The 10,943-nt window shown below is 42.7% G+C and overlaps 1 protein-coding gene across 4 annotated transcripts in view; it reads left to right on the top strand.

The window, feature by feature from the left end:
• The window catches only part of TSNAX (translin associated factor X), a 32,947-nt gene extending 27,212 nt beyond the window's left edge, over positions 1 to 5,735 (top strand). For all 4 annotated transcript variants that reach the window (XM_060242891.1, XM_060242889.1, XM_060242892.1 and 1 more), the window contains exon 6: positions 3,853 to 5,735. In XM_060242891.1, coding sequence (XP_060098874.1) covers positions 3,853 to 4,230 — 378 coding nt within the window. In that variant the 3' untranslated portion in view covers positions 4,231 to 5,735. The remainder of the gene's footprint in view (positions 1 to 3,852) is intronic.
• The last annotated feature ends 5,208 nt before the right edge of the window (positions 5,736 to 10,943 follow it).

Here is a 10,943-nt window from a genome sequence, read left to right on the forward strand (position 1 = left end):
TCACAAGATGTTGTAAAGTCTGTGGGCTTAGATGATTTTAGAAGGAGATTAGACAGATTTATAGGATGGGTCCATCAATAGCTGTTAGCCATGGTAGCAGCTAGAACTTCCAGAGTGGGAGGAAGTCTGCCTCTGAATACTAGTTGTGAGGAAAGCAAACAGCAGGCTGGGGCTGTTGCCTTCATATCTTGTTTGTAGTCTTCCCAGAAGCCACTGTTGGAAGCTGGATAGATCTACATAGAATCATAGAATTGTAGAGTTGGAAGGGACCTCCAGGGTCATCTAGTCCAATCCCCTGAACAATGCAGGAAACTCACAAACACCTCCCGCTAAATTCACAGGATCTTCATTGCTGTCAGATGGCCATCTAGCCTCTGTTTAAAATGTTTAGATGGCTATTGGGTCTGATCCAGCAAGGCTGCCTACTCATATGTCTATGCTTGACATTTTTCTCTTTTGGGAAATGTCAGAAAGATGTACATCTAATGTCTTTCTAGTGCAAAGAAATTCCAGTGAATCCAGTAGCCTTTCATTGATTGAAATTTGAAGATTGCATTATAAGAAAATATCTTTAGGGCTGAACCTGAGCAAGCAGCTGCATAATGTCTCTGAACGGCTGGAATTGAGTCATAGGGGATAAGATAATCACACTGAGTCGTTTTAGACTCTGATGTTTTAACATCTTGATGTTTTCAAAACAGTTATGCTGAACACTAACAGTTAATCATAATGTTTGTGCAGTTTGAGTTGTTGACAAGAAAAGTTAGATGACTCCTACTAGAGCAAGCAGCAAACCCAGTGCTGCAGTTACAAATGACTCATTGGAATATTTTGTTTTTTACAAGCCAGATACCTACTGAATAGTGTGTGTGTGTGGGGGGGGCTCCACATTTAGAGTTTAGAATAACTACATTTCAAATGAATTATTTATATCTAGATCACAAAATAGCAGAAAGAAGATCTTCCTTTTTATATGTAATAAATATATTTCCAAATAAAGCAGAAAGATTCAGGTGGGAAACTATGTGAGATTATTAAGTTCACCAGGAAATAAGGTATTAGATTCTCAATAAATTATTTATATGAAATTTCCAGATGCATAGTATTAAGACTGACCAAGAGTTTTTCAGTCTGCTCTTATCTACTAGGGTTTTTAAGCTCTGGTTTTACCTCTTCTACTCAGAAACCTCATTTGGTATGCCCAGAACTGTGTATTCAGTTATCATATTATGTGAGTGTAAAACTTGATATTGGATGATAAATTCTTATTCTGAGAATCTCAGGTTTTAATGGAAAACAGCTTTTTTTCTGGTGAACCTACTATTCCCAGAGCCGGCATGTCCATTAGGCAACATTTGGCAATTGTCTGGGGTGCCGGACCTGGGGGGGCGCTCATTGTTTCTGGGCGCGGAGGAACTCCGCCAGCACCTCAGTGGCCAAAAACAACAGCTTTTTCAGTCCTTGGAACTCTCAGAACTCAGAGAGCGCCGAGAACTGAAAGCGGCACGTTGTTTCCAGGCACGGAGGGCCAGAGGAACTCCCCTGGCTCCTCAGCAACCAAAAACAATGGTGCTTCCAGTCCTCGGCGCTCTCCAAACTCGGAGAGCGCAGAGGACTGAAAGTGCTGCGTTGTTTCTAGGCACGGAGGGGTCGGAGGAACTCCCCTGGGTCCTCAGTGCCCAGAAACAATGGCGCTTTTGCAACAGATGTGATGATGTCATCATGCTGCGTGTGCGCGCTTTGCCAGGGGGGAGTTGGATGCATGTCGGGGTTCTGCCTCAGACGGCAGAACCCTGCACACTGACCCTGACTGTTCCTTTTGGTAAATAAAGTACATATGTTCACTAGTTTTTCTGTCTACCTAGTGTTGATAGTTTAGTAGCCTGTGTCCTGCAGAAGTGGTGACAAAACATGGTCAGATCTTTGCCCCAAAGTGAGGGAAACCTCTAAAGGGAACCCCAGGGAACCTAGATCGGGCTCTGCAGGCTGTAGCGACGTGGCTCAGATTGAGTGGGCTGAAGTTGAACCCAGCGAAGACAGAGCTCCTTTGTGTGGGTCGTGGCGCCCTAGGAGGGGAAATAGCTCTCCCAACTTTCGACGGCGCACCATTGAAACCAGTGCGCCAGGTAGAGTTTGGGCGTTTTACTGGAGCCTTCATTATCAATGGAGGCCCAGATAGCAGCCACTGCCAAGTCAGCATTCTTCCACCTGAAGCGGGCAAGGCAGTTGGCCCCCTTCCTGGAACGTCGTGACCTCGCAACAGTGATCCATGCAATGGTCACCTCAAGATTGGACTACCGTAATGCCCCTCTACTTGGGGCTACCTCTGTGCCGGACCCGGAAGCTGCAGCTGGTGCAGAACGCGTCGGCCAGGCTACTATTGGGGCTCTCGAAATGGGAGCACATACGGCCGGGGCTGCGCGGACTGCACTGGCTGCCATTCACCTACCGAGTCCAGTACAAAGTGTTGGTTATTACCTTTAAAGCCCTATATGGCCGAGGACCAGCCTACCTAAGGGACCGTCTCTCCCCATATGAACCCCAGAGGGCACTGAGGTCAGTGGGTAAAAATAAAATGACCATCCCTGGGCCGAGAGAGGTCAAACTCCAAAACACCAGAGCACGGGCCTTTTCAGCCGCGGCTCCTGCACTGTGGAACCAGCTTCCGGAGGAAGTGCGGGCCCTGCGGAACCTCGACCAGTTCCGCAGGGCCTGCAAGACCGCCCTTTTCAGACAAGCCTATACTGATATCGACTGCTGAGTTGCTAGGAATAAAAGAACCGCCATCTATAATATTACCATGGAACTATCTAAATTGGCAGAACCAGCGCCAGAACAGTTTTATTGCTGCCAGATACTTTATTTATTTATTTATCTGGGATTTATATCCCGCCCTTCCCACCGAGTGGCTCAGGGCGGCTTACAACATATATAAAACTAACATAAAAGTATAAAATTACACTTTAAATTAACATTTCACAATATATAATTAAAATCAAACATTTGTTATAACTATACATCATTAAAACAGCCAGCAGTCGTGGAGCTACACTCTATTCAGCTTCGGATAAAAATGTAACTTAAATTATGTATTTTAACTCAATTAACTGGTTTTTATATGTTTAAATTTTTAATTGTTAAATTTAAAGTTTTACCTATTTATGTTAATGTATGGAATGTTGTTAGCCGCCCTGAGCCGCCTAGGCGGGGAGGGCGGGATATAAATAAAATTTATTATTATTATTATTATTATTATTATTATTATTATTATTATTATTATTATTATTATTATTATTATTATTATTATTATTATTATTATTATTATTATTAAAGCTTTGTGAAGGCCGCTGAGATTATCACCTCCTTTAGCGGAATTAAATATGAGCTTCAGAGATTCTCTGAGGTGTCCTTTGTGTCAGTTTCAGACAATCTAAAGTTGTTGGCCCTGCACCTACAGTAGATATCTGGAACATTAACAAGTCCATCTAAGCATCAAGTAGCTTCTTTGGAGCTATCACTATTCCAGGCTCATATTATTCTATGAAGAACCCTTGGCAGGTGTTCACTAGAGTAACTAGTTGACTTTGTCCAGCAGAAACTGTGAAGTAAGAAAGCAAAGAGAATATTAGCAAGAAATTTCAGTAGAGTTTGGTATGCAGTGAAGATAGAAGTTGCTGCTCAAAGAAAATGCTAAAAGTAAAAACTGGAAAACGGTTCCTAATTTATACTTGTAATCAATGCTGTCTTATTGCTATCCTTGCTACATTTCAAGCTACTTCTCCCTGATTCTGCTTTTCTTGCGTTTCCCAAATATCCCTGTGTTCTAAGTTATGCTTTGTTCTCTGTTGCTAGCCTGCCTCTGATTGTCTCAGTACACACAGCCACATTTGGAGCCTGAAGGTGACTCCTGTAGATTACCTCCTGGGAGTGGCTGATCTGACTGGAGAGCTGATGAGAATGTGCATCAACAGTGTTGGCAATGGTGACATAGATACTCCATTTGAGCTGAGCCAGTTCCTGCGTCAGATATATGATGGCTTTTCATACATCGGCAACACTGGACCATATGAAGTTTCTAAAAAACTCTATACCTTGAAGCAGAGTCTAGCCAAAGTGGAGAATGCATGCTACACATTGAAAGTTAGGGGGTCTGAGATACCAAAGCACATGCTAGCAGATGTGTTTTCCACCAAAACAGAAATTATTGAGCAAGAAGATGGGCTTCCTTAAAACAACAGGAACATCATGACCAAAAGGGAGAGCAACTGTAAAGTCAGAATTGCAATAATTAAGATTTGCTTGCTAGAAGTCTTAGAAGTATGTATGTTTGTTTAAAACCTGGTAATGTTTTAGGGTCAGCTGAAGAAACAGGATAATGTGTATCCTAAAACTATTATTGCATAAAGGATGAACGAGCCTATCAGGCTGATTGTTCAGTGAGAGATTTGTAGTCACAAATGTCACTGTTGATATTTTTAATATGATTGTTTTTTAGTGTTGTGGACCCCCTGAGCTTACTTTAGCATTGCAACCAGGCCTCTAGTAGGCAAAACACAATGAATGCTGTAATATTTCTTCTTTTTATTTCTCTTTCCTTTTTGTTAAGTGGCCCATGTGTGTGATGATGATAAAGAGGCAATTGTATTGGAATCCAATGTGCTGATTCAAAGAGATTAATGAAAACAAGAGGAAACATTTTTGTTAAGGGGAAAATATCTTGTCAAAATCCTGTATTGTGTTATTTTCTGTAGAATTTGATAACCTGTGAAAAAGTCTTGTAGTCAGATTCAGAAATTAAGTTGACTGGGGATAAATCAAGGGGAGGATTCAGAATTATATGTCTAAAAAAACAGAAAACTAATATACAAAGCAAAATGTTTTAGACAAAACCCCCGTAAATTTGCCGGTACACACAGGAAATATCCATAAAGTGTGTGTATCATTTTGTGTTCTTCAGATAGTATGCTGTCAATATAAGATGTGTTCAGTGAATCACTCATTCCAAATTAAAAGTACCCCCCTACATATAGGTAATGGTTCTGATCCTAAGCAGCATGAATCGCATGTGATAAGCAAAGTACAAAGAACTCCCCTGGCTGCTCCCTTCATTTGCAGCCTTCTGTCTCCCTCCCCAATTTGTGTTCCAGTAGGTCAGTGGACTCCTGAGAACATTGAAGAGGGAGTTTGTAGGAAGGGGAATTGCCAATCCCTCTTTTCTTTTCCACAAACTAAAATGCCATTTCATCAGAGGAAAGATACCTTAGGATCTATTTCAGGAAATTTTGTAATGGGAAAAATAAAAGGTAAAATGTGTGTGCATATATAAAAATATTGAAGCAGTTAAGGAACAGATTTTTCCATTTCACAAAAATACTTTCCTCCTCACTTTCATGTGCTTGTATATAGCCAATAAGAAAGCATGTTACAGACAATGTTTTATATGACAAGAATTGCTAGCACTTGTCTAGAGTAATTATAGTTTTTATGTAATAGTTTAAAAAGGAATGTTTTCTGTTATTTAATAAAGCAAATAGTGGTGATACTTTACATTTTATACAATAAACTAGTGAAAAGTGCCTTGTAATGAATGTTAGGTTCTATCTGTTTAGTGTTACAAGTGTTGTATGTTTGCATACTTTAAAGTTTTAATCAGAGGAATCTTTTGCCATGATTTCTGCCATCTTGGAACAAGTGAATTTGTTAAAATAATCAGAAATAAAGCTTTCAGAAATTGATTAATTTGAGCTTTAAAGTCCTAGAGGAGTTCTGAAATGTGTGGATTCAGCTTGTTGCCAAGCATACAACCAAAGAGGTATAAGTTTAGAGGGTAATCTTGAATAGAGTTATATCCTTCTAAGTTGATTGGTTCAAGTAACTTAGTGCAACTCTGCTTAGATTTGCAGTGCTAGTTCTTTGAGGACAGAAGACGACCGTCTGTTTGACATGGTGTTCAGCAGAACTGTCTTAGACCTGATCTGGCAGTTAATAAGGCTTAAAAACATATCTAGGGATAGATTTTAAAGAGATAAAACAATTGTCTTGGCATAGAGTAATAGAATAATTAAAATTAGTTATGTACCATGGTAATTTGTTACAACTTTTGAATAAAATAGTAGGGATAAATATTGGCTGTGATATTTTAGTGCTGCACCACTCTCAGCATTGTCAGCAGTGGCAAGGAAAGAGCTGCTATAGATAGCTTCTGCTGTAGCCAGAAGAGGGTGATCTGTGTAGATACAGCACTCACTCTTTAATTGATATCTGGTGTTAAATAAACTTTTGATGACAGGGAACATCATTGGACATTAGATTTGGGCAGGAATTTTACACAAAGTAATTTGTCAAAAGGAAAGGAAAGCTTAGACTTGGTACATGGCAAATAAGTAATGTGGACTATTTCCTACTCCCTCCCAAGTCACTCATACTTCCAAAATGCAATCGTTTAGTTGCTGTGGAACCAACTGTGTATTTTATGAAAATGTTCTGCTCCATGATGATATTGCTGTTTCTTTAAAATATTTTATGTGAGGTAGCGGTGCCAACTCATGAATCATTACTGCAGTAACTTCCAACACTTGTAGTACATCTACATGTCATTTCTTTTGCAGGACAGTTACCCACTGGGTCAAAAGGGATGCCACTCTTCAGCTGCTATCCTTATTCTTTGCTCCTTCCTAATGCTTCTCACAAAAAGAGTAGGATTTGAATATTAACAAGATGATGTGATAGGAGGGAGATGTTTATTCTTGTTTCTATAAGTTTGCTCATGGTGTGTTTTCACATTTAGATTGTCATTCAGTACTGTAATAGACATTTTAAAACTAGGGGAAAGCACCTGTTTTTAGTAATAACACTTGTGTATCACTCACTGCATTGACCATATAAATAAAAGTTTAAATACCACAGCTGTGAGAACAAAGAAGACTAGATGTATAAAAGGAGACCCACATTAGGTTTGTTCCTATGTAGTGGCAAACACATCATCATATATTCTAATAGTGAAGTTGGCCAGATCTGAAGGTATATAGATGTGATGGCTGAAGATGTGAATGGGCAAGTCAGATCTTTCTACAAACATCCCAGGTTTGAGTAACGCCCCAAGTTTGCAGAAAAATCTGAAAGCTAAAAATGAATACATTGTGGAATTTCTTTTTTAAAAAACCAAATTATAAAAGGAATGCCTGTAGCTTTAAAAAACAGAAGCCTTCACTGGCAATTGCTAGGCATCCACAACATTACAGGGTTGGTTTTTGTCAGTAAAGGGCAGGGATAGGGGACGAGCCATTCCAGGGCTGTTTTGGCATTTGATGGAAGGCTCATCAGGGCTAGGCCTAACAGCAACCACAGGAGGACTTGATAACACCAGGCTACATGATTCACCTAGGCCTGGCTGCCTGCTAGCTACTGGTTACTGCAGGTACTCTATTAAAGCCAGTGTGCTGTAGTAGTTAGAGCTTTAGAGTAGGGTCTGGGAGACCTGGGCTGAAATCATTGGTCTGCCATAGAAACACACTATGTGATGTACCTGACACGTGTTTCAGCCTAATCTACCTCACAGGGCTGGTGAGGACAAAAAGGAGGAGAATGATCTAAACTGCTTTAATCTCCACTGTGGAGAAAGGTATCTTTGGCTATATTTCACTGAAAGTGGATGCAGCCAGCCACGGTTAAGGTCTATACTTTTCCATATTTAAGTATTGATGTGTTCTGGATATCAAAACCTTAGTGATTGTCCGGGTCACGATGTCCCGACCCCTCGTGACACTATGGCAACCCCCACCCCGGCCCACTCCTTCCCTCGCACTACTGCGCACACCCTGACTGAACACTGGAGGCTGGTAACAGCACCTGCAATACAAGAGCCACCCTGTACCACCCTTGCTGGAGATGGGCTTGGTGGGGTCCCACCACGGCGCTGGGGGAAGACTGAGGAGGCAGTCCACCCTGGTGTGGATCCCTGGCATGACTAGCCCAGCCGCCTCTTGCAGCAGCTTGCCACCATGGCCCAAATGAGGCTTCGGGCAGTGGCACAGCTTCAAGCAGTAGGAGAGGAGGGAGGCATTGTTTGGCTGGGCAGGAAGGCAGGGCAAAGGAATGCGGAAGTGGGCATGGCCCAGGGGTGGAGAGAGCAGATGGGGCCAGGGAAACGCCGCTGAGAAGACAGGGAGGCAGAGGGACACAGCTGGGGAAATGGGAGTGGGGAAACTCCCTAGGGACGGCAGTATGAGGGAATAAGAGGGAGAGACTCTGATGGCCGGGGAGGAAGAGGTGTCAGAGAGAGAGCATGCTGAACCCCACTCCACAGGAGGAGCTTGAGGAATGCAGTAAACCCCCAGCCCTCCGTTTTTGAGGCCACTAGCATCCCTGCTGTTCCCTACGTCATGGAGGCGGCACTCCCAAGGGAGGAGGGCACAGCAGGACCTCACAATAATTAATTTAGAGAGTCCAAAGATACAGCCAAAAACTTTTGCAGATCACAATTACCTTTAACAATATCAAGCATTCTTCAGCCCTCTAGGCTGACCAGACGGATGGACAAAATAGTCATCTTTCCTAGATCTCAGGTGAGAGATCTGTCTTCCCTCATGGATCCAGTGGCAAGAGAGCTTCTCTTCCTATTGCCAGAAGCATTATCAAAGTTTTTTCCCCACCCCCTGACTCAGGTCTGCTCAGATCAAAACAGCTTTTCCTGTCTCCAGAGAGAGTCTTCCTATTTGATACCTCCACATATATGTTTCCTGCTTGGAGTAGGGAGGGGAGAGAAGGGGGGGGGGTGTTTATCCATTTATCTATCCATTGTCTGCTCTGCTAGCTTAATTAGCATTTGTAAGAAGGTGAGATTGGAAGATCATTACACCACTGACTCCCTTCTTTCCATCTCTTTAAGTATTTAAAAGACTGTCACATAGAGGATGGCAGTGAGCTGTTCCCGTTGGCAGCAGAGGATAGGACTCACAATAACAGATTTAAATTACAGACAGAAGGGGTACTGGATGGATATTAGGGGGAAATTTTTAATGCTAAGAGCAGTTGAATCAGCTGCCTAGGGAGGTGGTGATATCTCTCTCACTGGTAGTCTTCAAGCAGTGGCTGGACAAACACTTGTCAAGGATGCTTTAGGCTGATCCTGCATGGAACAGGGACTAGATGGTTTCTATGGTCCCTTCCAACTCCATGATTCTAGGTGCCATCAAGCCAGTTACTGCCAGACTCTGCTCCAAATCCAGGTGATGGAAGAGGCCCACACAGTGGCCAACCTCTTAGCCACCATTCACAAACCGATGTGGGAATGGGTAGGCAAAGATTTCAACTGTGGCTTTGTGGTGATAGATGGCATTGCAAACATCAAGAATTGGATTGCACTTGAATTTATTGCATGGCCCATCTTCTTCACCTCAAGTTGAAGGATGCCGTAGGGTTAGGATTTAGGGTGGATCCCAGCTGCAATGCTGCCACCTGTGGTTTTCAGCTGCTCCAGGTCTGCAGAAAGATTGGAGGTCATGTTTCACACACTGAAGGCAAGTTACAGACTGTGTGTAAAGCAAGTACTTTGGGGTGTGCTGCAGGACTGCTTCATCACTGATGTCCCCACTTGTGGGAACTCCACCCTCTTGTTTTAGTGTCTGGTGGAATAGAAGAGCACCCTGCACAAGTTCAACATCCAGTGAGTTCAACATCTTGCGGGGGACAGAATATGTCACTGCTGATATGTAGGACACCAAGGTATTCTGTGATGACATTCATAGCTTCGGTCATGTCCCATGGGGAAGATAGATAAGCTTCTGGATTGCCAAAACCAGACTGCATCGCTTCTTCCACCAGTATGTGCCCTGATGAGGTGTCAAGAAACTGAGAGACACCTAAGTGTTTGTGTATTCAATGTCTATATGTGTTATAAGTGTTTCAGGATTTGCACCAACAGTATGACAAAGCTAATAGGCACGTAAGTAGTCTCAGATGGAGACTAACTGAATACACCTGTAAAGTCAGCCCACAAATGACATAGATTGTTTAGATCTAGCCTTGACAGGTTAGCATCTAGAGTCAAGGCTAGATGAGAGTTTTTAAATTAGATCTTGTCAGCGATTGGTTGACTAGTCAGCCAGCCTGGATAAAATCAGGCTAAGTGTCCACAAAAGGAGGAGCGTCTACTTTTCCAAGCCAGAAGCCAGGAATCTTCTCCAGGAGATCTAGGAGAAGGTAACAACACAACCAGGTGAATGGGGATGGGACTTTGGAAGATGTCTTTTTGGTGTTGTGGGCCTGACAGCAGAGAAGTGTCAGTGAGTATTAGTCTAGGAAATAAGCCAACTACTACACAGTCCAGTGTAGGGAGATAGTCAAATTGCCTTAAAGTTTTGTTTAAGTGTTCCTTTGTGTACAATATGTTTGTTTTATTGGTTTTTATCATCCCATTTTGTGTTTCCTCTTCCCTTTTATCTTGTAAATAAAGTTTATATATTTTTCTATAAGTTTGCCTTTTACTTGGTAGACCTTGGACCTGATAACACCCTGATCAAAAAGAACCTACATAACATTTTATTAAGTTTATTATTATAAATCAGCAGCTGGGCATTTTAGTAACAATAATCACAACAGCTGTGGGTTCTCCCCTCTTGTGCGTGTCTTGATATGAGGAAACTGAAAAGGGGTGTCAATTCCTGACTCAAGCCTGTCTCCAAGGAGAGAGCCTATGTGTGACCTGCAATTCCCTAGGGGATTAACCCCCCTGGCCACCTCTTCATGTCCCGAGGCTCGGGATGCTTTGGAAGAGTCAGGGGGGGCGGGCACATTCAGAGCCAATTGACTCTGAGTGCGCTTGCTATCATGCCCCCTGGACTCTTCCGAGGCTCAGGAGGCTTCAGAAGAGTGTGGGTGTGGGGGGGGGGGGGCGGGCGGCCACGTTCAGAGTCAGTGGGCTCTGAGTGTGCTTGCTGTTGCGC

Source organism: Heteronotia binoei, chromosome 1, assembly GCF_032191835.1.
Source record: "Heteronotia binoei isolate CCM8104 ecotype False Entrance Well chromosome 1, APGP_CSIRO_Hbin_v1, whole genome shotgun sequence".
In the NCBI taxonomy this organism is placed as follows: domain Eukaryota; kingdom Metazoa; phylum Chordata; class Lepidosauria; order Squamata; family Gekkonidae; genus Heteronotia; species Heteronotia binoei.